General features: G+C 32.0%; 3 protein-coding genes across 3 annotated transcripts in view; all 3 read left to right on the top strand.

The window, feature by feature from the left end:
- Positions 1 to 458: 458 nt before the first annotated feature.
- LOC108742999 (homeobox protein MSX-2-like) lies at positions 459 to 12,929 on the top strand. The gene is made up of 4 exons (XM_025974898.1): positions 459 to 464; positions 497 to 548; positions 654 to 820; positions 12,550 to 12,929. Exons 1-4 carry the CDS (start codon positions 459 to 461, stop codon positions 12,898 to 12,900), a joined length of 576 nt encoding a protein of 191 aa, XP_025830683.1. The 3' UTR covers positions 12,901 to 12,929.
- A 536-nt stretch (positions 12,930 to 13,465) lies between these two features.
- LOC108742992 (integrator complex subunit 7) lies at positions 13,466 to 17,310 on the top strand. Its single transcript, XM_025974897.1, has 12 exons — positions 13,466 to 13,521; positions 13,618 to 13,902; positions 13,959 to 14,205; positions 14,404 to 14,584; positions 14,711 to 14,867; positions 14,935 to 15,140; positions 15,202 to 15,689; positions 15,788 to 16,086; positions 16,215 to 16,425; positions 16,492 to 16,785; positions 16,885 to 17,126; positions 17,190 to 17,310. The coding sequence occupies exons 1-12, from the start codon at positions 13,466 to 13,468 to the stop codon at positions 17,245 to 17,247; spliced, it is 2,724 nt and encodes a 907-aa protein (XP_025830682.1). The 3' UTR covers positions 17,248 to 17,310.
- A 5,707-nt stretch (positions 17,311 to 23,017) lies between these two features.
- The window catches only part of LOC108743668, a 7,062-nt gene continuing 2,775 nt past the window's right edge, over positions 23,018 to 27,304 (top strand). The window contains exon 1 of the transcript XR_001938860.2: positions 23,018 to 23,214. The gene's annotated coding sequence lies outside the window, so the exon portion shown is untranslated. The remainder of the gene's footprint in view (positions 23,215 to 27,304) is intronic.

Genomic DNA, 27,304 nt, shown 5'->3' with positions numbered 1-27,304 from the left:
TATGTATTTATTATTTAATTGTAATGAAAAATAAAGACAATATACAGTTTTTAATTTTTCCTGTTTTATTCTGTTTGTTTTCAATTATTTTTCATTATGATCCTATTTAATTGTTTTGTATTCAATAACACCCTAGGGGTTCCTCTTAATCTATCCATCGGTGCGATAGTGGGGTGGCTATAAAACCGGACCAACCCCCTGGTACACTAACAAGAAGTTGCCGGTGCCTTTTTGAGTTGAGTTTGTTTTCTTTTGAGAATCCACCATATAAAACTTACAGAATTTATACTTATTTTTAAATTTAAATTCTTAAGTCTATTATTTTTTTCTTTTAATTTACGAAATGGAGGAACCACAAAAAAGTTGTGCTACAAAAACAAATTTCTCAATTGAACACATTCTTAAATTTGCTGGAAAATCTATTTCTTGTTATACCAAGTGTGATAATCACAGTCGAAATGAAAGTTTAGTGCAACAGGATAATTCTTTTTCGCAGACGTCATTGTCCTGGTTATCCTGCACAAGATATTGTCCACCACGAATTCCTAGTAAGTTTCTATATTTCAATATTAATAATTAAACTTGCTGCGTTTTTTCATTATTTTCTATTGTACATTTATACAAACTAATTTTCAAATTATAACTATCAGGAGTACAAAAGGAAAATGGTCTAAAAAAGCGCCGCGTTGGACGCCAAGCACGAATCCCGTTTACCAGCGAACAATTGAAGACGTTGGAGGACTATTTTCAAAAGACTCCCTATTTAAATGCAGTTGAAGTCAAACAAATTTCATCTGCCTTACATCTTGGAGAGAACAGGGTAAGTACAAATAAATAAATAATTTTTTGTTCACTTGAAAAAATTTAGCGACAAAGTGATTTTTAAACTCCAAACTCGAAAATAATTCCATGGTGCAATTCTACACTCGATTTTACAAGAACTAGTCGGGCAAATGAAATTATTGGGAGTCGAAAGAGTATAAGAGTTTTTCTTAAGTTTCCAAAAGTGATAGTTATGTAAAAAAGTAAGTAGAATTTCATGGTGTTAATAGTTTTCGAGAGCGGTTCCAAAAAGGTACATTCCGACATTATGTTTGTTCAAATATATAAAATAACTTAAACATAAAAATGCGCTCGTGAAATTATTTGAAAATGGAAGGTGTTTATTAAGCTTTAAGAAGTGATAATTATGTAAAAACGTACGTAGAATCTCGTGGTGCCAACAGTTTTCGAGTGCGATGTCAAAAAAGTACATTCCGGCGTATCTTCGCTAAAGTATATGATATAATTTTAACATTAAAAAGCGCTCGTGAAATTATTTGGAGATGGAAGGTATTTATTGAGCTTTAAGAAGTGATAATAATGTAAAAAAGGACGTAAAATCTCGTGGTGCCAACAGTTTTCGAGTGCGATGTCAAAAAGGTACATTCCAGCGTTATCTTCGCTAAAGTATATGATATAATTTTAACATTAAAAAGCGCTCGTGAAATTATTTGGAGATGGAAGGTATTTATTGAGCTTTAAGAAGTGATAATAATGTAAAAAAGGACGTAAAATCTCGTGGTGCCAACAGTTTTCGAGTGCGATGTCAAAAAGGTACATTCCAGCGTTATCTTCGCTAAAGTATATGATATAATTTTAACATTAAAAAGCGCTCGTGAAATTATTTGGAGATGGAAGGTATTTATTGAGCTTTAAGAAGTGATAATAATGTAAAAAAGGACGTAAAATCTCGTGGTGCCAACAGTTTTCGAGTGCGATGTCAAAAAGGTACATTCCAGCGTTATCTTCGCTAAAGTATATGATATAATTTTAACATTAAAAAGCGCTCGTGAAATTATTTGGAGATGGAAGGTATTTATTGAGCTTTAAGAAGTGATAATAATGTAAAAAAGGACGTAAAATCTCGTGGTGCCAACAGTTTTCGAGTGCGATGTCAAAAAGGTACATTCCAGCGTTATCTTCGCTAAAGTATATGATATAATTTTAACATTAAAAAGCGCTCGTGAAATTATTTGGAGATGGAAGGTATTTATTGAGCTTTAAGAAGTGATAATAATGTAAAAAAGGACGTAAAATCTCGTGGTGCCAACAGTTTTCGAGTGCGATGTCAAAAAGGTACATTCCAGCGTTATCTTCGCTAAAGTATATGATATAATTTTAACATTAAAAAGCGCTCGTGAAATTATTTGGAGATGGAAGGTATTTATTGAGCTTTAAGAAGTGATAATAATGTAAAAAAGGACGTAAAATCTCGTGGTGCCAACAGTTTTCGAGTGCGATGTCAAAAAGGTACATTCCAGCGTTATCTTCGCTAAAGTATATGATATAATTTTAACATTAAAAAGCGCTCGTGAAATTATTTGGAGATGGAAGGTATTTATTGAGCTTTAAGAAGTGATAATAATGTAAAAAAGGACGTAAAATCTCGTGGTGCCAACAGTTTTCGAGTGCGATGTCAAAAAGGTACATTCCAGCGTTATCTTCGCTAAAGTATATGATATAATTTTAACATTAAAAAGCGCTCGTGAAATTATTTGGAGATGGAAGGTATTTATTGAGCTTTAAGAAGTGATAATAATGTAAAAAAGGACGTAAAATCTCGTGGTGCCAACAGTTTTCGAGTGCGATGTCAAAAAGGTACATTCCAGCGTTATCTTCGCTAAAGTATATGATATAATTTTAACATTAAAAAGCGCTCGTGAAATTATTTGGAGATGGAAGGTATTTATTGAGCTTTAAGAAGTGATAATAATGTAAAAAAGGACGTAAAATCTCGTGGTGCCAACAGTTTTCGAGTGCGATGTCAAAAAGGTACATTCCAGCGTTATCTTCGCTAAAGTATATGATATAATTTTAACATTAAAAAGCGCTCGTGAAATTATTTGGAGATGGAAGGTATTTATTGAGCTTTAAGAAGTGATAATAATGTAAAAAAGGACGTAAAATCTCGTGGTGCCAACAGTTTTCGAGTGCGATGTCAAAAAGGTACATTCCAGCGTTATCTTCGCTAAAGTATATGATATAATTTTAACATTAAAAAGCGCTCGTGAAATTATTTGGAGATGGAAGGTATTTATTGAGCTTTAAGAAGTGATAATAATGTAAAAAAGGACGTAAAATCTCGTGGTGCCAACAGTTTTCGAGTGCGATGTCAAAAAGGTACATTCCAGCGTTATCTTCGCTAAAGTATATGATATAATTTTAACATTAAAAAGCGCTCGTGAAATTATTTGGAGATGGAAGGTATTTATTGAGCTTTAAGAAGTGATAATAATGTAAAAAAGGACGTAAAATCTCGTGGTGCCAACAGTTTTCGAGTGCGATGTCAAAAAGGTACATTCCAGCGTTATCTTCGCTAAAGTATATGATATAATTTTAACATTAAAAAGCGCTCGTGAAATTATTTGGAGATGGAAGGTATTTATTGAGCTTTAAGAAGTGATAATAATGTAAAAAAGGACGTAAAATCTCGTGGTGCCAACAGTTTTCGAGTGCGATGTCAAAAAGGTACATTCCAGCGTTATCTTCGCTAAAGTATATGATATAATTTTAACATTAAAAAGCGCTCGTGAAATTATTTGGAGATGGAAGGTATTTATTGAGCTTTAAGAAGTGATAATAATGTAAAAAAGGACGTAAAATCTCGTGGTGCCAACAGTTTTCGAGTGCGATGTCAAAAAGGTACATTCCAGCGTTATCTTCGCTAAAGTATATGATATAATTTTAACATTAAAAAGCGCTCGTGAAATTATTTGGAGATGGAAGGTATTTATTGAGCTTTAAGAAGTGATAATAATGTAAAAAAGGACGTAAAATCTCGTGGTGCCAACAGTTTTCGAGTGCGATGTCAAAAAGGTACATTCCAGCGTTATCTTCGCTAAAGTATATGATATAATTTTAACATTAAAAAGCGCTCGTGAAATTATTTGGAGATGGAAGGTATTTATTGAGCTTTAAGAAGTGATAATAATGTAAAAAAGGACGTAAAATCTCGTGGTGCCAACAGTTTTCGAGTGCGATGTCAAAAAGGTACATTCCAGCGTTATCTTCGCTAAAGTATATGATATAATTTTAACATTAAAAAGCGCTCGTGAAATTATTTGGAGATGGAAGGTATTTATTGAGCTTTAAGAAGTGATAATAATGTAAAAAAGGACGTAAAATCTCGTGGTGCCAACAGTTTTCGAGTGCGATGTCAAAAAGGTACATTCCAGCGTTATCTTCGCTAAAGTATATGATATAATTTTAACATTAAAAAGCGCTCGTGAAATTATTTGGAGATGGAAGGTATTTATTGAGCTTTAAGAAGTGATAATAATGTAAAAAAGGACGTAAAATCTCGTGGTGCCAACAGTTTTCGAGTGCGATGTCAAAAAGGTACATTCCAGCGTTATCTTCGCTAAAGTATATGATATAATTTTAACATTAAAAAGCGCTCGTGAAATTATTTGGAGATGGAAGGTATTTATTGAGCTTTAAGAAGTGATAATAATGTAAAAAAGGACGTAAAATCTCGTGGTGCCAACAGTTTTCGAGTGCGATGTCAAAAAGGTACATTCCAGCGTTATCTTCGCTAAAGTATATGATATAATTTTAACATTAAAAAGCGCTCGTGAAATTATTTGGAGATGGAAGGTATTTATTGAGCTTTAAGAAGTGATAATAATGTAAAAAAGGACGTAAAATCTCGTGGTGCCAACAGTTTTCGAGTGCGATGTCAAAAAGGTACATTCCAGCGTTATCTTCGCTAAAGTATATGATATAATTTTAACATTAAAAAGCGCTCGTGAAATTATTTGGAGATGGAAGGTATTTATTGAGCTTTAAGAAGTGATAATAATGTAAAAAAGGACGTAAAATCTCGTGGTGCCAACAGTTTTCGAGTGCGATGTCAAAAAGGTACATTCCAGCGTTATCTTCGCTAAAGTATATGATATAATTTTAACATTAAAAAGCGCTCGTGAAATTATTTGGAGATGGAAGGTATTTATTGAGCTTTAAGAAGTGATAATAATGTAAAAAAGGACGTAAAATCTCGTGGTGCCAACAGTTTTCGAGTGCGATGTCAAAAAGGTACATTCCAGCGTTATCTTCGCTAAAGTATATGATATAATTTTAACATTAAAAAGCGCTCGTGAAATTATTTGGAGATGGAAGGTATTTATTGAGCTTTAAGAAGTGATAATAATGTAAAAAAGGACGTAAAATCTCGTGGTGCCAACAGTTTTCGAGTGCGATGTCAAAAAGGTACATTCCAGCGTTATCTTCGCTAAAGTATATGATATAATTTTAACATTAAAAAGCGCTCGTGAAATTATTTGGAGATGGAAGGTATTTATTGAGCTTTAAGAAGTGATAATAATGTAAAAAAGGACGTAAAATCTCGTGGTGCCAACAGTTTTCGAGTGCGATGTCAAAAAGGTACATTCCAGCGTTATCTTCGCTAAAGTATATGATATAATTTTAACATTAAAAAGCGCTCGTGAAATTATTTGGAGATGGAAGGTATTTATTGAGCTTTAAGAAGTGATAATAATGTAAAAAAGGACGTAAAATCTCGTGGTGCCAACAGTTTTCGAGTGCGATGTCAAAAAGGTACATTCCAGCGTTATCTTCGCTAAAGTATATGATATAATTTTAACATTAAAAAGCGCTCGTGAAATTATTTGGAGATGGAAGGTATTTATTGAGCTTTAAGAAGTGATAATAATGTAAAAAAGGACGTAAAATCTCGTGGTGCCAACAGTTTTCGAGTGCGATGTCAAAAAGGTACATTCCAGCGTTATCTTCGCTAAAGTATATGATATAATTTTAACATTAAAAAGCGCTCGTGAAATTATTTGGAGATGGAAGGTATTTATTGAGCTTTAAGAAGTGATAATAATGTAAAAAAGGACGTAAAATCTCGTGGTGCCAACAGTTTTCGAGTGCGATGTCAAAAAGGTACATTCCAGCGTTATCTTCGCTAAAGTATATGATATAATTTTAACATTAAAAAGCGCTCGTGAAATTATTTGGAGATGGAAGGTATTTATTGAGCTTTAAGAAGTGATAATAATGTAAAAAAGGACGTAAAATCTCGTGGTGCCAACAGTTTTCGAGTGCGATGTCAAAAAGGTACATTCCAGCGTTATCTTCGCTAAAGTATATGATATAATTTTAACATTAAAAAGCGCTCGTGAAATTATTTGGAGATGGAAGGTATTTATTGAGCTTTAAGAAGTGATAATAATGTAAAAAAGGACGTAAAATCTCGTGGTGCCAACAGTTTTCGAGTGCGATGTCAAAAAGGTACATTCCAGCGTTATCTTCGCTAAAGTATATGATATAATTTTAACATTAAAAAGCGCTCGTGAAATTATTTGGAGATGGAAGGTATTTATTGAGCTTTAAGAAGTGATAATAATGTAAAAAAGGACGTAAAATCTCGTGGTGCCAACAGTTTTCGAGTGCGATGTCAAAAAGGTACATTCCAGCGTTATCTTCGCTAAAGTATATGATATAATTTTAACATTAAAAAGCGCTCGTGAAATTATTTGGAGATGGAAGGTATTTATTGAGCTTTAAGAAGTGATAATAATGTAAAAAAGGACGTAAAATCTCGTGGTGCCAACAGTTTTCGAGTGCGATGTCAAAAAGGTACATTCCAGCGTTATCTTCGCTAAAGTATATGATATAATTTTAACATTAAAAAGCGCTCGTGAAATTATTTGGAGATGGAAGGTATTTATTGAGCTTTAAGAAGTGATAATAATGTAAAAAAGGACGTAAAATCTCGTGGTGCCAACAGTTTTCGAGTGCGATGTCAAAAAGGTACATTCCAGCGTTATCTTCGCTAAAGTATATGATATAATTTTAACATTAAAAAGCGCTCGTGAAATTATTTGGAGATGGAAGGTATTTATTGAGCTTTAAGAAGTGATAATAATGTAAAAAAGGACGTAAAATCTCGTGGTGCCAACAGTTTTCGAGTGCGATGTCAAAAAGGTACATTCCAGCGTTATCTTCGCTAAAGTATATGATATAATTTTAACATTAAAAAGCGCTCGTGAAATTATTTGGAGATGGAAGGTATTTATTGAGCTTTAAGAAGTGATAATAATGTAAAAAAGGACGTAAAATCTCGTGGTGCCAACAGTTTTCGAGTGCGATGTCAAAAAGGTACATTCCAGCGTTATCTTCGCTAAAGTATATGATATAATTTTAACATTAAAAAGCGCTCGTGAAATTATTTGGAGATGGAAGGTATTTATTGAGCTTTAAGAAGTGATAATAATGTAAAAAAGGACGTAAAATCTCGTGGTGCCAACAGTTTTCGAGTGCGATGTCAAAAAGGTACATTCCAGCGTTATCTTCGCTAAAGTATATGATATAATTTTAACATTAAAAAGCGCTCGTGAAATTATTTGGAGATGGAAGGTATTTATTGAGCTTTAAGAAGTGATAATAATGTAAAAAAGGACGTAAAATCTCGTGGTGCCAACAGTTTTCGAGTGCGATGTCAAAAAGGTACATTCCAGCGTTATCTTCGCTAAAGTATATGATATAATTTTAACATTAAAAAGCGCTCGTGAAATTATTTGGAGATGGAAGGTATTTATTGAGCTTTAAGAAGTGATAATAATGTAAAAAAGGACGTAAAATCTCGTGGTGCCAACAGTTTTCGAGTGCGATGTCAAAAAGGTACATTCCAGCGTTATCTTCGCTAAAGTATATGATATAATTTTAACATTAAAAAGCGCTCGTGAAATTATTTGGAGATGGAAGGTATTTATTGAGCTTTAAGAAGTGATAATAATGTAAAAAAGGACGTAAAATCTCGTGGTGCCAACAGTTTTCGAGTGCGATGTCAAAAAGGTACATTCCAGCGTTATCTTCGCTAAAGTATATGATATAATTTTAACATTAAAAAGCGCTCGTGAAATTATTTGGAGATGGAAGGTATTTATTGAGCTTTAAGAAGTGATNGTAAACAGACTACCGTTACGTTTTGACTAACCATTAGCGTTTGATAGTATTGTTTTGGAATGCTAAAAACCGAATTGCCTGTTTTGCAGTTATTACATGTTGTAAAGTCTTTACATGAAAAAGCGTATGTGCCAAATAAAGCCTTATTTGTTACGTTATTGAGTACAGTAACAGTAAAATGTTTGGCGTTTCTAACAATAAGTAAGTTTCTAATAAAAATGTGCTCAATACGACGCCATTGTTTTGGACCTTGTAAAATATTGTAATATTAATAACTACAAGTGACGATAGTAGAGTACCTACACACTCAATTTTTTAAACGTTTTTATGTTGTATAACGAAATCAATCTTTTTATTTGAATAAATACTATACTTAAATAAAAGGTGTATTGGGTGTTATAAGTATATAATTTGCGTAATATTTTTATACAAACGGAGTTAATATTAAAATACTCTTTCTGAATTTACTAATTTTTATTTTTATTCTTTTTAGACACGTTTACTTTCGCGAAATTTTTATGTCTTTTTATCACTTACCCTTTTCATCATTAAAAACTAAGAAAATTGTTATTAAAGATTAAAATCAAGTAATAATTTCTGTTTTATTCTTACCTGTTCATAATCAATTATTATTTATTTCGTTTTTATAAGTATCAATTTTACTTTTGTACTATATTCAAACATAATCACTAAAAATTAGTGTTGTCAACACACTTTGGCTAGTGTTTATGGAATTATATAAGTACCTCATTCCTTTTGATTCTAAAGACGTATCATTTTCCTGATTCCGTCATCACGTTTACCTTGATCATTTTTACGTAATTATTCACAGATTATATGTTACACAAAACATAAGTATAATAAACATCTTCAGTGTCCATGACACGATAAAATTAAGAATCACAATTATTCTTACGCTCTTAGTGTCTAAAAAATGTAATAATCTTAGGTTTGTCAACTTTACAGCTTAGAGCGGACAAAACATTTTTTTAATTTACTAATTTTATAGTTATATATAATAACATTTAGAGAGGCGGACACGGTTGAAAGATTGTAAAACATATTATTATCAATAATTAAAAACAAAAACAAAATTTTACGAGTGCAGGTGCAAATCACAGATGTAATTAATTTGAAATACTTGCATTTAAAGTGCAAATACAAAATAAAAAATACCTATTTTTATCTTGCATTTAATTACTTTTTTGAGAAAAGTATTTTGTATTTTATTTAAAATACTTTTCCAAACGTATTTACTCTTTGTAAAATCCAAAATACATTTTTGCCGTTAAAAGTTTTACTAGTATCACAGAACAAACATTATATAAAATGATGAAAGAAAGTCGCTCACATAGGTCATTGAAGGTATTAGAAACTTAAAAATTTAACTAAAGAGAGCTCAAAAAATTCTAAACTCCTTGGAAATCTAAAATATTAAATCGATATTGTTTCCCGTGTTCAATATCATGGTCCATGGAATTTTGAAGTTCCAAATTGATATCAGCACCTGCCAAGTCACCACTTATTGGACCTTTAGCAAGTAACTACGAAATTCTATGAATTACGACAAAACAGCCCCCAAAACAATATCGAATTTATATACGTCAGCTGCCTAAAACTGAAAACTACAAGATATTGTGGTGTGCTAATAAATGCATATAATCCAAAATTCTTAGAAAACGATTCGAAAAATTTTACTTATTAGATGAACCCAAAGCTAAAGAAACTATGGATTCCATTTTTTTCTCTTATTACAACGTTTAAAAGATCAGAAACAAAATGGGATTGTAAATATTTTGNCTACCTACAAATTATGAGATTATTAATTTACACAGTTCCGAATTTTGGAATTTTAACGCTAAGACGTATGTACTTTACCGTAACAATTCAAAGAGACAGTACAATACATAAAATGTCCCCTGCAGCTCCACTTTGTAACTGTATACGAATAAATAAAGCACAACCTAGGTACTTACCACCCATTTTACCGATTTAAATTTGTATAAGGGATAACAATGCGAAGATGATCAGATATGGCGAGAAGTACCACAAATGTATGTATTTAGTGGTTGTGGCGGTTTGTCAGCTATCGGACCACTGTTGGAACCACTTAAGAGGAACATGCACTTATTTGCAAACAATTTGATGGCATATCGGGTCAATTATGTTCGCCCGTTTGCTTTCTAAGTGGTAATTACAAAGATTATTTTTGTTCAAACAGTTTGTGTATGGTTAGTTAGTTACCCATCCATTTTGTTTGAATCTGGAACTACTAATATGATGCAGCTGCTGCTGTAATATATCAAAACTGAAAGAAAATGTTTAAAAATTTTAGTTTCTGCAGTTTCATAAATAAGGAAGGGGGGCATACTTTGACACTCATTTCTAAANCAGTTTTCGAGTGCGATGTCAAAAAGGTACATTCCAGCGTTATCTTCGCTAAAGTATATGATATAATTTTAACATTAAAAAGCGCTCGTGAAATTATTTGGAGATGGAAGGTATTTATTGAGCTTTAAGAAGTGATAATAATGTAAAAAAGGACGTAAAATCTCGTGGTGCCAACAGTTTTCGAGTGCGATGTCAAAAAGGTACATTCCAGCGTTATCTTCGCTAAAGTATATGATATAATTTTAACATTAAAAAGCGCTCGTGAAATTATTTGGAGATGGAAGGTATTTATTGAGCTTTAAGAAGTGATAATAATGTAAAAAAGGACGTAAAATCTCGTGGTGCCAACAGTTTTCGAGTGCGATGTCAAAAAGGTACATTCCAGCGTTATCTTCGCTAAAGTATATGATATAATTTTAACATTAAAAAGCGCTCGTGAAATTATTTGGAGATGGAAGGTATTTATTGAGCTTTAAGAAGTGATAATAATGTAAAAAAGGACGTAAAATCTCGTGGTGCCAACAGTTTTCGAGTGCGATGTCAAAAAGGTACATTCCAGCGTTATCTTCGCTAAAGTATATGATATAATTTTAACATTAAAAAGCGCTCGTGAAATTATTTGGAGATGGAAGGTATTTATTGAGCTTTAAGAAGTGATAATAATGTAAAAAAGGACGTAAAATCTCGTGGTGCCAACAGTTTTCGAGTGCGATGTCAAAAAGGTACATTCCAGCGTTATCTTCGCTAAAGTATATGATATAATTTTAACATTAAAAAGCGCTCGTGAAATTATTTGGAGATGGAAGGTATTTATTGAGCTTTAAGAAGTGATAATAATGTAAAAAAGGACGTAAAATCTCGTGGTGCCAACAGTTTTCGAGTGCGATGTCAAAAAGGTACATTCCAGCGTTATCTTCGCTAAAGTATATGATATAATTTTAACATTAAAAAGCGCTCGTGAAATTATTTGGAGATGGAAGGTATTTATTGAGCTTTAAGAAGTGATAATAATGTAAAAAAGGACGTAAAATCTCGTGGTGCCAACAGTTTTCGAGTGCGATGTCAAAAAGGTACATTCCAGCGTTATCTTCGCTAAAGTATATGATATAATTTTAACATTAAAAAGCGCTCGTGAAATTATTTGGAGATGGAAGGTATTTATTGAGCTTTAAGAAGTGATAATAATGTAAAAAAGGACGTAAAATCTCGTGGTGCCAACAGTTTTCGAGTGCGATGTCAAAAAGGTACATTCCAGCGTTATCTTCGCTAAAGTATATGATATAATTTTAACATTAAAAAGCGCTCGTGAAATTATTTGGAGATGGAAGGTATTTATTGAGCTTTAAGAAGTGATAATAATGTAAAAAAGGACGTAAAATCTCGTGGTGCCAACAGTTTTCGAGTGCGATGTCAAAAAGGTACATTCCAGCGTTATCTTCGCTAAAGTATATGATATAATTTTAACATTAAAAAGCGCTCGTGAAATTATTTGGAGATGGAAGGTATTTATTGAGCTTTAAGAAGTGATAATAATGTAAAAAAGGACGTAAAATCTCGTGGTGCCAACAGTTTTCGAGTGCGATGTCAAAAAGGTACATTCCAGCGTTATCTTCGCTAAAGTATATGATATAATTTTAACATTAAAAAGCGCTCGTGAAATTATTTGGAGATGGAAGGTATTTATTGAGCTTTAAGAAGTGATAATAATGTAAAAAAGGACGTAAAATCTCGTGGTGCCAACAGTTTTCGAGTGCGATGTCAAAAAGGTACATTCCAGCGTTATCTTCGCTAAAGTATATGATATAATTTTAACATTAAAAAGCGCTCGTGAAATTATTTGGAGATGGAAGGTATTTATTGAGCTTTAAGAAGTGATAATAATGTAAAAAAGGACGTAAAATCTCGTGGTGCCAACAGTTTTCGAGTGCGATGTCAAAAAGGTACATTCCAGCGTTATCTTCGCTAAAGTATATGATATAATTTTAACATTAAAAAGCGCTCGTGAAATTATTTGGAGATGGAAGGTATTTATTGAGCTTTAAGAAGTGATAATAATGTAAAAAAGTACGTAGAATCTCGTGGTACCGACAGTTTTCGAGTGCGATGTCAAATAGGTACATTCCGGCGTTATGCTTGCTTGTATATTATAAATAATAGTTTCCGCTATTTCAATGTTAAACTTTTTAGGTGAAGATATGGTTTCAAAATCGAAGGGCACGAGAGAGACGAGAAAGGTATGGGAACTACGAACGTCCAGAAATGACTAAAGACAATATTATTCCGATACCAGCCACTATTGAGCCGACCAGTTCATCATTATTGTCGGAATCAACGCCATCAACGTCGAGAACGAATATGAGTATTAACAATATTACTTACGAATCACGTAATGGAGTTTCCTCTTCTGATACGGCCAGTTTATCACATTATTCGTTGGTATACACTTCTGAGCAGCCTTCATCTCATCAGACACTCAACTTTACTGATGAAACTCGTACAACTTTCTCCAAATATTCGCGTATTGAACACCCTATATAGTAATATTTTAGACTATAAGTAAATAGTTTTTATTATTTAGCGTTTATGATAAGTATGTACATATTTGCCCAATTACTGCTTTTTGTTTTAATTATATTTCTGATTGTTGATATTTTTGCTTTTATGCTTATAATTAAACCTTCAAATAGTTAACTTTTTAGTCCTTCTGTCGAAGCACTGATCTTTTAATAATGTACTGTTATAGTTTAACTGTTTAGAAATTATACATGCACAACACTAACTGTAAACCCATTATTTTTAAACACACTGTATATTGATTGTATAGTTTAAGATGAAACGCCTAAATGAGAAAAGTACTTGAGGGTTACTTCAAATTTACTTAACCTCACTTATTTGTAATATGTATTCACAAATAAAATATGTAAAATCCAGCACAACTTTAACGTAAAAGATTAATAAATTTGTAAAATTTTTGTCATTCCTTAAACATGTTCTCCTAAACTCCTATTTAATCAGTACTTTATACTATTTTATACTAATTTTCATTATCGAATAGTCTTATAAAAGATTGTTAATAAAGGAATAGATTATCTACCTACAAATTATGAGATTATTAATTTACACAGTTCCGAATTTTGGAATTTTAACGCTAAGACGTATGTACTTTACCGTAACAATTCAAAGAGACAGTACAATACATAAAATGTCCNGCAAAATTGAATTTTAAATAATTAATTTGATTTTTATATTCTTTAGAAGTAACTTTTTAAGACTGTGGGTGTTGAGAGTTTGTCAACAAAGTGAGAAGCATTTGGATAAAATGTCAAATGTGGATGAATTTGTTAGAAGGGTTCACAGTGTTATTTACAGTAATGATCCTATTGCCAGAGCTTTGACATTGAGGACACTAGGGGCTGTGGCTGGAATTATTCCAGAAAGGCAACAGGTTCATCATAGTATTAGAAGGAGTTTAGATTCTCATGATAATGTTGAAGTTGAAGCTGCTGTTTATGCTGCTATACAGTTTGCTGCTCAGTCAAAGTAAATTTGTTTTTTATTATTAATTTGGCATAATATTGAAATGATCATCATTTAAGGACTTTTGCTGTTAGCATGTGTAACAAGATCTCAGACATGATTCAGGGACAGTCCACACCAGCTAATATGAAACTTCAACTGATTCCAATTTTACAATACATGCATCATGACACAAGTACAGCTGCCATGGTCAGAACTGTGTGCTTAAACTTATTGCCCAGTTATCCTGCTCAGGACTTCTTGTTAATTACTTTGAATGCTCTGACACAGTTAGCTGTAGCTACTTTGGTAGATATACCAAGTCAGGTACACCAATATGTATACTATACATTTTTTATATGCATATAATTTTATTTAAATTAATTGACTCCAATAATACAAATAGTGTTGTTATTTTATCTTTTAAATTGATACAAATGAAAACAAATAGAAAATGGAAATTTGTCATTGATTTTTCTTGAAGGACCTACTGTGAAAACTAATTGTGATTTTTTTCTTTCTCAGGTTAATTTGTTGCTTAAATATCTGCGCTCTGATTCCCGTTGGCAAGTTAAATCTAAGGCTTTAAAAGATCTGCATCTATTGGCAAAACCTGGGGCTCATTTATGGCCACCTGGTAGTATTGATAGCTTGGTTGAAATGGCATTATGGACTAAGTCCTCCAATGTATTGCTACTAACTCTAGGTGAACCAAAGTTTACTATATTTAATTAATCAATATTTAATACACATTAATGTGAAAGAAGTGGAAAAAATATTTAATGTTACAATTAGATTGTTAAATTATTATCTTTAATCCTTTTTTTTTCAGATGTAATAAATGTTTTGGCAGAATCTCCTAAAGTGTGTCATGACTACAAAAATCCTACTTCAAAATTACGCGATTTCTGCTCTAGACACAGCTACTCCTCCAATCCAATTATCACCACAAGAGCCATTCAGATCCTCGTTAAAATTTTGTGTTATTGGTAAATTACATTTTCATAAATGGAAGCAAACATTTTGTAAGTTTCTAATTTTGAATTGTATCTTTAGTTACAAAGAAAACTTGGAGACAGAAGGCATAGAAGATGTTATATCAGCATTAGAAACCTTCATATTGCTTTTATTTTTTTCTGAAGAAAGGTACCCACATCAATTAAAGAAAGCCCTTAAGTGTTCCGTACAACTATGCGAAGCTAAACACGATCATTGTAAAATATTTATTGAGTTACTGGGGTGTCAACTTGAAAGTGCAAATGGTAATTCCTGAAACTTATATTCCAGATTTTAACATATTTTGATTTTCTTTTCTTTTTTTAGATGATTCAATTACAAGCATTTGCGAGACTCTGGGTGCTATTGGTAGTTTACAACCAGAGTCTTTATTGCCACTTTTAGGAAATATTTTGAAGTTATTATCAGAATTATCAGAAATAAGCTCTCCCACTGATCAGCAAATACAAACTAAAGTCATTCTATGTACATTAGTGTTTCAGTCGTTATGTGGTTTTCAGTGGGACACAGAAACTGCTGAAGTTATTTTCAGAGTAACATTAAACAATAATCAATGGGCTAATTACAAAATCGGCCGATCTGCTGTTCGTTATGGCCATCATATGATCGCATTGAATATTTTCACTAAATTAACTGACCAGGTCAGTTCCGAACATTTACATTTCTGGCTTGTGTGCTTGAGAGAAATGTCGAAGGCTGAGAGTTGTTTGATAAATGACAAAGGCAAAAATAGTCTGGTTGATAGAATAAATGAAGCCATTGTGAATTATAATAAGGCTATAGCAGCACTTAAGGTAATTATTTAATAATTTTTTAGAACTAGTTCAATTACTATTTATTTATCTATTGGTTTTTTGCACGTTCTTAAACATTTTCATTTTTGCTTTATTAGGCAGCGAGTACACCATCAAATAATCTCCAATTTCAAGCAGAATACATGAGAATTCGAGCAGAATTTTTGCAATGTTTGGTGCAGTTGTTGCACACTTGCAACATATTGTGCATTGTTCCACCCCCCGCCATTGCATCGACTATCGTACAGACCACAAGGGATGAATACCAAAGGCACGGTTATATCACGAACCAAATTCGAAAATGCGTGAAAGATTTTAAAAATTGCGGTGACATGTACTGGAAGTTGTATCAGACTGCTTTCGATGCCGATCCTGTCACATTAGAAAACATACAAATGTAAGATCCTTTTATTTGTAAAAATGCTCTAAAAGATCCAAGGCACATTTATAAAATGAATATTTATAATATTTTATTTCTTAATTTGAGAGAATGTAATTTTATTCGTTTGTATTTCTCTCTTAAAGTTTACAACAGACTTGTGCCGTTCTGGAACATTGTATTGAAAGCGTTTGTGTGACTGGTATAAAATTGAAAGAAGAATCGACGAAATTTATTTCACATACATTGCAAACTGCTAAACTCGAGTCCAGACAACTTATTAAAGGATGCCAAGACGCAGCTAAAATTGTGGAAATAGTTACTGAATCTAGTAATCAACAAACCATAACCCACAAGGTATTTGCTACCCTATTTACATATGTATAAAATGTTACACTTTTTTCTTTATTTCAATCATTGCAGCAAACAGAGTTAATTGAAAAGATTGTGGAGGTGTTAATAAATACTTCTTTGCCATTGCCACGCTATTTTTTCCAAGTACTTCAATCAACGAGTCTTAAATTGGCAATTTCGCCTCAGCCAAGGGTAATGGGTGAATTCATTAGCGTTCAGGCAGGTTCTCAATTGACTGTTAAAGTTGAGGGTGTCATTCAGCACGGTCAAACTCCTGGATTGTTTAGAAAAATCGACGGGGTTTTGGTTACAGTCACTTCTCAATTTCAGTCAAGTAATAAGGGAAAAGATCTAGACACTAAGGTAACATTTATGTTACGTCTTTTATGTAATAATTATGAAAGTCTTCTTCAAAAGAAAATTAAGTTTGAAAGTGCAACATGTTGGGGTTTTTGATTTTAGAATATCGAAACCACTTCAGTATTAAATCAAACGGTTGTACCCCATAAGGACTTCTTTGTTGCCCAATTTTTATTAGCTTTTCCACGTGGGGGGCAGTACGTGCTAGTTATCGAAGCAGCGGTTGTCGATAAGGAAGGAAACGTTTGGAAAACTGGACCGAAATCTACCTTAACGGTAAAAGTTCCCGAAGAACCTAAACTAGCACCAATTAATATGCCGGGTATGACAGGCAGTGCAAATGTGTACGTATTATTATTTTATTTAATTAAATATTGCAATAAAGTTATTAATAAATTATTTTACAGAATACTGATGAATGAAGACAGTATGTTCATTCGACCTAGCCAAAAGAAGATAATGTAGTTACTCTTTTGTATCATTTAAATGTGTACATATGTAACATAATAAAAGACTGAATTAATATGTTAATGTTTTTGTTTTATATTTATATTATACATATACCACATGCTGTAGAATATAAAGTTACATGCTGAACTTTAGATATTCTCATATTTCCAAAATCACTGTCATTTTTCTTGAATTGGGGTTTTACTTTTTCTTTTTTCTATTAGTGTCGGGAATTTCCCTAATTGTAACTTTAATACGTTGGTCTCAATGTGAGTGTTTAAATTTAATGTTAAAATTAATATTAAGCAAAAGTTTGTTAATCGTGCAGTTAGTGAATGGCATACTAAACTGCAATTTTTAATATTAAACGTACCTATCATTTAAAAACAAGTTAAGAAAGAGTGCGACGCTACTGGTCGTACGATTCGTGAGTGTGCGACTACAAGAGCATTTTATATTTTATTTATTAACAGAATAACTTATTTGTAACTGATTTACAATAACACTTCAGTATTTACTTTTATACATAGGATGATATCAGTCAAAAGTAAAATCGGTTTACTTTGAGTTACCCTAACTTTTTTGTACTTCCTAACATTTATTTGTGAGTCACACTGTAACTTCAAATACATTAGGATAAAAAGTTGTATTCTTAGCAATTTTGATTTTTCGTAAAAAAGAAAAGTTTCTAATATATTAAACTACGTTAAACTGAAATTCAGTTTTCAGTCTCCTTTCAGGAATCCTGGATTTTAGTGGGTGGTAGTTGAGAAAAGTGAAAAATTATCTGTGAGATAGTATTCTCATCCCCTGACTTACTTAGGAAGGGAGAACTACATATCATTATTTAGGGAGAGAGAACTACATATACGAGGGTGGATTGATAAGTTTCCGGCCTAACCAAGAGATGACGCCACTAGGCCTACCTTGAGGTGACATTCTATAGTACCATCCTTGGATAGCTTGTAGCTATAGTTTCAGCCCGATCTCCTTGCTAGTGTAGGTTTGACAGCACGCTGAACAAGACGCCTCTGTGGTTTTCGTAAAAATGGAAAAGCAGGAAAATCGTGCTGTCATCAAATACTTTTATTTGAAGGGGTTAACGCCGAAGGAAATTAAAAAAGAGATGGACTCAACACTGGGGACATCCTCCCCGTCATATTCAACCGTTAAGCAGTGGGTTTCCGAGTTTAAAAAGGGTCGTGTGAGCACCTCTGATGGGCCTCGCTCAGGACGCCCCGTTGAGGTCACAACTCCAGATATGATCGAAAAAATTCATCAAATAGTGCTGGGAGACCGCAGATTGAAAGTGCGTGAGATAGCTGAGACCTGTAAGATGTCATATGAACGTGTGCAACATATTTTGCACCAACATTTGCATATGGAAAAGCTCTGTGCAAGATGGGTGCCGCGTTTGCTAACAGTCGACCAAAAATTGATTCGAAAAAACATTTCTACCGCAAATTTGTCATTGTATAAGCGTAATCCAAGCGAATTTTTGCGTCGATTCGTAACCGTTGACGAAACGTGGGTCCACCACTACACTCCTGAAACCAAAGAACAGTCTAAACAGTGGATTGGACCAGGGGAACCAACTCCAAAGAAGGCAAAAACAATTTTTTCGGCGAACAAGGTTATGGCTACTGTTTTTTGGGATGCAAGAGGTATTATATACATTGATTACCTTGCAAAGGGTAATACTATCACTGGTCAATACTACGCAGACTTATTGCAACGTTTGAGCCACGAGGTGAAAATTAAACGACCTCATCTGGCGAAGAAAAAAATCTTGTTTCATCACGATAACGCACCAGCGCACACGTCAATCGTTGCGACGGCTAAAATCAACGATCTAAAGTTTGAATTGATGCCGCACCCTCCTTACTCTCCAGACCTAGCCCCGAGTGACTATTTTCTGTTCCCTAATCTCAAAAAATGGCTTGGCGGTAAGAGATTTGCGGACAATGAAGAAGTAATCGAAGCTGTAAATGGTTATTTTGAGGAGCTTGACGAATCAGTCTATAGAGATGGCATTAATAGACTGGAACACCGCTATGAGAAATGTATCAGCCTTGGAGGAGATTATGTTGAGAAATAAAAAAAAAAAATTTTTAAAAACCTTGTTTTTCTTGGTCAGGCCGGAAACTTATCAATCCACCCTCGTATAACTCCATTTTCGAGCTTCACTAGTTAATAGAGCATTACTGTAGGGCAATTTGTACCTTTACAAAAAGTTTAATGATAAAAGTTGTATATGTAATACAGAATATTCAACATAAATATAAAAAAATACGTTTATTTTTGTATTAATCGATAGCTATCTACAGTTTTAGACATGACTCCTTCATTGGTAGGTATATTGTGTGTAATTAAAGAAAATAATAAATTAATAAAAAACGTTAATATTCTTTATCGTGACTTATTGCGAGATGATGCAGCTACATATTTTCTTCTGCACTTTTTTCCCTACATTGATAGTGTATTATCACAGATAAAGTGTTAAACAGATTCACAAATCCCCACAATGGGGGTAGTTTCAATTTATTATTTATTATCCGCAAGTAGTAGTATGGGCATTTCTTACACAATTTTGGCGAACGTCAGGGAGACGTATACAATAATCCAGACGAAAAAAAGTCCTAGTAAGACAATCAATGCTGTACATTTAGGTTTATGCCAGGAGGTATCACTTAAGTCGGGGGGTGGGTACCTTCTACGTGCAGCTTGACAAACTTCTTGTCTGCACGAAGGCCCAGGGGTTGAATTTGCCATGCTGATTATTTTTACTATTCCCAGTTCATGGGCTGTTGGTTCTCCCTCTGTTTGGTAGGAATAGTTGTCCATCTGAAAATAATTGTTATCAAATATTTGGTCATCACAATCTACCTTAAATTTTTTTAAGGGTAGGGGAAGACATATGCCTATGTTTCCTAGCGGGTGTTTTAGTTATGCACGTATGAGCCGTGTCCCTAATTATACTGCACCCTTTTAATGAGCATAGATTGTTGGGAACCCTAACATATTGGTATACGGTATATCTACATGCCCAGAAAACTCTAAAAAGTTCACTGTGGCTTAAAAGCCTTACCATTTGTGGTCTAAATATCTAATAAGTAGGTAAACAGACTACCGTTACGTTTTGACTAACCATTAGCGTTTGATAGTATTGTTTTGGAATGCTAAAAACCGAATTGCCTGTTTTGCAGTTATTACATGTTGTAAAGTCTTTACATGAAAAAGCGTATGTGCCAAATAAAGCCTTATTTGTTACGTTATTGAGTACAGTAACAGTAAAATGTTTGGCGTTTCTAACAATAAGTAAGTTTCTAATAAAAATGTGCTCAATACGACGCCATTGTTTTGGACCTTGTAAAATATTGTAATATTAATAACTACAAGTGACGATAGTAGAGTACCTACACACTCAATTTTTTAAACGTTTTTATGTTGTATAACGAAATCAATCTTTTTATTTGAATAAATACTATACTTAAATAAAAGGTGTATTGGGTGTTATAAGTATATAATTTGCGTAATATTTTTATACAAACGGAGTTAATATTAAAATACTCTTTCTGAATTTACTAATTTTTATTTTTATTCTTTTTAGACACGTTTACTTTCGCGAAATTTTTATGTCTTTTTATCACTTACCCTTTTCATCATTAAAAACTAAGAAAATTGTTATTAAAGATTAAAATCAAGTAATAATTTCTGTTTTATTCTTACCTGTTCATAATCAATTATTATTTATTTCGTTTTTATAAGTATCAATTTTACTTTTGTACTATATTCAAACATAATCACTAAAAATTAGTGTTGTCAACACACTTTGGCTAGTGTTTATGGAATTATATAAGTACCTCATTCCTTTTGATTCTAAAGACGTATCATTTTCCTGATTCCGTCATCACGTTTACCTTGATCATTTTTACGTAATTATTCACAGATTATATGTTACACAAAACATAAGTATAATAAACATCTTCAGTGTCCATGACACGATAAAATTAAGAATCACAATTATTCTTACGCTCTTAGTGTCTAAAAAATGTAATAATCTTAGGTTTGTCAACTTTACAGCTTAGAGCGGACAAAACATTTTTTTNGCCAGTGGCAAGTAATGCCTCCCGGCAGTTAATAAATAGCCATTAGATTAATGAAACTAAATGTCCAGGTTTCTAGACACACACACACACAAAAAATACAAAAGTTTAATGGAATCACGAACACAACCGCAACCCACTACCATGGCCGCCCCCAGTCATTCCGCTACCGCCTCCGCCGCCAAACGCTCGCGGCACTACCGAAGGCAGTAATCCTGATAACGTGGCGGAATTCAACCGGCAAAATATCTGCAATTTATTCTCGTGCTTCTGCGTGCATAGAAATGAATTTTGAACAAAAATGCTTATTTCACTAAAACTGATCGTGAATTATTCCTTGTTTCAACGTGAATAATTGAATTGGACGTTATATGTATGCACCTGCCATCTATCTTCCACCCTACGAAAGAGATTATTAAAAGAATGGATTACGTCTCATTAATTCTTTTAACGATCGGGCAATAAATCTTTAATCAATAAAAGCTTTACGCACACAGCTTGCCTGTACTCGTCTAAACTCCTTGGAAATGGATAATCTAAAATATTGGATGGATATTGTTTTCCGAGTTCAATGTCATGGTCCATCGAATTATGCAGTTCCACATTGATATCAGCAACTGTCAAATCACCACTTATCCTACCTTTAGCAAGGAACTGCGAAATTCTCTGAATTACGACAAAACAGCCAGCAAAACAATACCGAATTGATATACGCCAGCTGTGTAAAACTGAAAACTACAAGATATTGTGGTGTGCTAATAAATGCATATAATCCAAAATTCTTAGAAAACGATTCGAAAAATTTTACTTATTAGATGAACCCAAAGCTAAAGAAACTATGGATTCCATTTTTTTCTCTTATTACAACGTTTAAAAGATCAGAAACAAAATGGGATTGTAAATATTTTGATATAAAATGATTGATGTTGATTTTACATCAATAAAAATATTTGCAACCCTATTTTGGCTCTGATCTTTCACGCTAAGCAAACTATTTTGACATCAGTGTTTTTTTTCCAGTTAAAACGGGTGATAAAGGTAAATAATGAAGCATATAGAAGAATTATTTGTTGCTGAACTGAAGAAACTATAACATAAAGATAGAAAACTATATTTCAATCACTTCAAACAGAAAAATACGAATCATACTTAATATTCTGGTGATATAATGCAAACACCACTATTAGTCTAGAAAAACTCCAATATTTAAAAAATGAGCAAATACCTGCAAGGTTTTATCAAAAAACATTTTATACTTAAGTAAATGTAGAAAATTAAATAGGTACATCAAAAAATTTATTTAAATGCAACGTGCTGTAGGGTAATCCCTGACACTAACTAAGACCTTGCTTTTTATTAATACAAATTTGACTTTATACTGAAAGTTGTTGCAGGTACGTTGTTTATTGAAACATAAAATTGATTAGTTTAAGTAAACTTTCAGTACAAAGTAACATTTGCAACTTTATTTGGTTTTTTTTTATTTCAATTCTCCCTTAACTATTCGGAATTGTACCTCACTCTCCCCAAGCCCAAGTGGTACAATGTTCGCTCAACTTTCATTAGCTATTTCCATTCCATTTATATTTAAACAGTCACCCCTTCGTGTTTAGAAACTGATCAAAAATGACTGAAATATCGACTAATAAAAACTGTAAGTCATCAGTTACTTACTTACTTGCGCAACTTGGAAATTGTTCAGTACAATTTACTGTGGCATTCTCTTGTGGAATTTTTCGTGATTACCACTATTAGTTATTGTATTATGCACGTATTTATGTTAACTAAAGTTAAAGTAACAACACAATTATGATAAGACAATGTATCGGTTTGTGGTTTAAGACGTACGAACAAAACAAAAAGAAAAAGATATTCAGTGAGTAATATAGATAAGAACTTACACAAAACAAACTTATTTTTAACTTTTTATCCACTTTCTTTTTGTTTAAATTAGAGTTAGTTCATTTAACTTTTGTAATTTCAAATTAACTAGGGAGTGGATGAAAATTTGGATATTTATTTGAGACAACGAGAATCATTAACGAATGTCAAAAAACTGATGAATATTTTGTATTATTATGTACAATTAAATATTAAAGTAATTAAACAACTCAATTCTGTTATTGTTTGAAAATTAAATGATTTGTATTTTAATTTTCTACCAAATTTCACAAGAAGAAGACGTCTTTAAAAATTAATTAATTATTTCTAGATATATAACGTTTAGTAGCTTCTTCGAGGATATTATTGAGTTCTAATTAAAAGTTTTTTAACTTCATTTATAGTTACGGTATTATTAGTTGTAATATTTGCTGCATATTGGGTTGCATATATATTATACTACAAATTGCTTTTTGTTGTAAAAATAAAAATATAAATTATCATCCTTGCATGTACATCGAAAAAATAAAAACTTAAAGATGAAAATTCATCAGTCTACTGCAATAAAATCAGAATTGTAGCTCAATAATATATTTTTTAATTGTTCCTGCGCCTCCACCAAAAAATTAACAGTAAATTTTTTAATAATGGTTGAAACGCTTTTGTATTGTGTGCCATCATGAACGACCTATTAGTTTAGATTAAAAATTAATGAAATACTCATAACTAGTATCTAACTACAAAGTATTATTAATCAACTAATTATTTTGTACGTAAATTTTGTGAGTTACGATCATCATCATTTTTTAGTCATTTTTTTTCTTATGCGATATTAATTAGGAACCAACGTGACGATTTTTCCATAAGTAAAGTTCTTTTGTTTTCATTTTTATTATCGATTCATAAATGTAGTAGTAATCTTTGAGCGAAACAATGGATTTGAAACTGTTTAAGTTCTTTTAACAGCAAAACCAATTACTGGGCCACTTTATCTGAGGCCATTTTCCAATGTCTCTATCAAGTACCAATTTATTGAATTGAGATTAACTCAAAATATTGATAAGAACATCTTTTTTTTCTTTACAAAATAGAATTTATTTATGCAATAAATATTCTAGTGTTTATATTATCTGGACAGGATGAAAAGGTTATCAATACATAATTGAAAATTAGTAATTAGAATTATACATACTTCTCCACAATATCGAACATCTCGAAAACCAAATTGTTACTATCCGAACATTTTTATCTATTAGATTATCAACCTACTAATATATTCGTAATAGAGTAATTAAAACCACAAGTGTTTACAATTCCGACCACAATAATTATTGTTCTACGTCAAATGTTATCGAAAAGCAGAAGATATATTTAAAAAAAAAAAAAAACTGCGCCTAATACAATTTTTCTTAAGATTGTTGTAAATAAAAATTACAAAATTACGAATTTTTCACACACAAATAAAAGTAAAAACAATACGATTAATTACCTTTTTTTATGTATACTGTGGACAGTTATTTCCATAATGAGTACTCAAATATATTTACTAGGTACTAAATAAGTAAAAGGCGCGTAATATGTTAGTTTATTTGTCCTAAATACTTGTCATCATCGACGACCACATAAAACTATTTTTTTTTATCTCTCGAGGACAGTATTCCTTCCGGATATGTTAAAAGGTACCCTGTGTCCTATTCTGTACCCCTCACAACGTGTGTACAAAATTCTATGATAAGTTTACACAATGTGCTCATTGTGGTCAAATTATAAAATTTAACTAAAACTTGTTAAACAGTTACGTTTTTCTTAATTAAAAACTTTTGTTTACTTTTAGCGCGATAATTCTTCGGCAATTTCGATAATATTTATTTAGATAATAATTCTGTTAGATAATGCACACGTGTTAAAGATTGAAATGTAATTGTACTCACAAGAATAGTTCTGGTAAAAATTGTTCCAGTGGAAATATGTTTAATGGCAGCAAATACAAATTAATACACACATTTGAAACTAATACGTGTTAACATTTATCATTAATTTATTATTGTTGCAGTACCCAACGGTAAAAGTAGGCCGACAATTCCAAACAACGCTTTTCTGGGTTCTTTAAACTACCTATGCACTTTTTCGGCACGCAACTGCAGGTATAGGTGTAACAAAATGTATTTATTATTGTAGATACAACTTATCAGAAATATTCGGCTTATTCACTGCAAATTTGTAGACTTTCGATGACATTGAAACAGTCACTAACAAATTATTTTGAAACGAAAGAGAATGCTAAACAAGCTGCGTCACAAAAGTTATTATGAATTATTATAAATAAAATTGGGCAATTATTATCAACAATCGCGCGACAAATTATCAAAATTAAATAGTCTATAAAAGTTTGGTTCTCGTGGTGTTCAGAGCAACCAACCACTTATTAATGTGTTTCAAATAGGAGTTGAAATGTTTGAATGTATTTGTTTAAAAAATATTACGAGTTTTTATGTACTATATAATTGCATTTGTCGTTTTTTTTTTCAGTGGCGCACTGTGCCAAAGTTATTAAAATTGCGCAAATAAGTACGAACTACAGACCAAATTTTGCCATTGTTTTTGTATTTATTTTTAGTAAATAATTAGATATAGAAGTCCCTGTTGGGTTGGGGAAAGTTGAAGTGTCGAATAAAAATAACTTTAACTCCCCTACTTCAGTGTCACCAACCCTCCTATTCCACAGTGCGACAACTCCCGATAAGGGATGCTGTACTTTCTCCCTGAAGCCAGTATGTGTTTTTTTACCAAACCCCTTTCCCAAAGTAATCTTTTTCTTAATTCCACATTATCAATTTTCAACACCACGTCGTGCACCTCCCAACTTAAAACAATTGTTTGGTGTTCTACAAGATCATTTACAACCCCCCATTCATTCCCCCCCGATCCCATGGAATGTCTCTACAACCAGACGTTTATGTGAAAGTAATTTAATTTGTAGAAATGTAATAATCTAATAACACTTAAAGAAATGAGATTGATAAATATCACTAACAATAACCAAACAGTGTGATATTCTTGGGTACGCCAATGGTGTTTGATATCGTGAAGCCTTCAGGCAAAGATTATCGTCATGGTATTTACCAGAAAGGTCAAAAAAAAAGGGACTTCTCTATTTAAACTTAGGTATTTAAAACTTCCGCTACACGTTTCGCTACACTAGAGAAAGGTCTACTTTCAGTTTATTTTTCCTTTTAATTACTTCTTATTTTATTAGTGTTTCGATTAAATTTATTTTTAATATGCCGCTGACCTTTTCCAGTATACCATAAATAACAAACAACATTGCATTTAATTGTTATATAAAAGAGCATACGTGGGTGGTATCTAAAGATGAAGATAATAAGAAATATTTGGTTTATCTGTAGTCTATATAGTTTTCAAGAAAATGATTTTCTTTGTTAATTAATTACATAAGTTGAGACGCTTACAAGATACAATCAGTCTTATTATTAAGACGCTGTTTAAAGGATTACTTACATGACTTTTTGTTAGAAGAGAAAAATTCCATGTTGATATTTGGAATCATTCATTGAAAGTACAATAATAAATCACTAAAATATTTAAATAATTGAGCGCTGTGTATAAATGAATATAATTTTATGCATATAAAAGCCTTACTTTTACTTATTTTTGATGACATTTAAAATGACAATGATTATGATTATGTAACAACATGTCGGCTGATAAAACTAATAACTGAATTAAATCTTAAAATAGAGGAAGTTGAAGTTCCAAACTAGCACTTTAGGCTCTTACAACGAATATTATTTCATTATATCAATTTGTTATTATATTTGATTACTAATTTAATTAAGTGACGATTAGAAAGTTGTAAATTTTGATTTTAAAATGTCTATAATTTTTTAAATTCCGGGTTTTCGAGGCACACCATTACATGAGCAACAAGTTAATCATTAATGCAATTTAAAATTAATTGGTTTGCATATTATATTTTATATTTTGTATTTGTTAATATTATTTTATTTTTATTTGGGAAATGAATTGAATCCTTACCTTAAATTATAAATTATACGGTAAGGATT

The sequence above is a fragment of the Agrilus planipennis genome, unplaced genomic scaffold (genome assembly GCF_000699045.2).
Source record: "Agrilus planipennis isolate EAB-ADULT unplaced genomic scaffold, Apla_2.0 scaffold19, whole genome shotgun sequence".
Taxonomy (NCBI): domain Eukaryota; kingdom Metazoa; phylum Arthropoda; class Insecta; order Coleoptera; family Buprestidae; genus Agrilus; species Agrilus planipennis.
Note: the sequence above shows the minus strand (reverse complement) of the source record. Positions and strands in the feature narration are given on the sequence as shown.

Excerpts from the sequence above, each read along its gene's own strand:
- LOC108742992 (XM_025974897.1), top strand. The coding sequence starts at position 13,466 with ATGAGATTATTAATTTACACAGTTCCGAATTTTGGAATTTTAACGCTA. Across the intron at positions 14,585-14,710 it reads TGTATTGCTACTAACTCTAG|ATGTAATAAATGTTTTGGCA; the intron begins GTGAACCAAAGT and ends TTTTTTTTTCAG. Across the intron at positions 14,868-14,934 it reads GTTAAAATTTTGTGTTATTG|TTACAAAGAAAACTTGGAGA; the intron begins GTAAATTACATT and ends TTGTATCTTTAG.
- LOC108742999 (XM_025974898.1), top strand. Across the intron at positions 549-653 it reads TTGTCCACCACGAATTCCTA|TACAAAAGGAAAATGGTCTA; the intron begins GTAAGTTTCTAT and ends AACTATCAGGAG. Across the intron at positions 821-12,549 it reads TACATCTTGGAGAGAACAGG|GTGAAGATATGGTTTCAAAA; the intron begins GTAAGTACAAAT and ends TAAACTTTTTAG.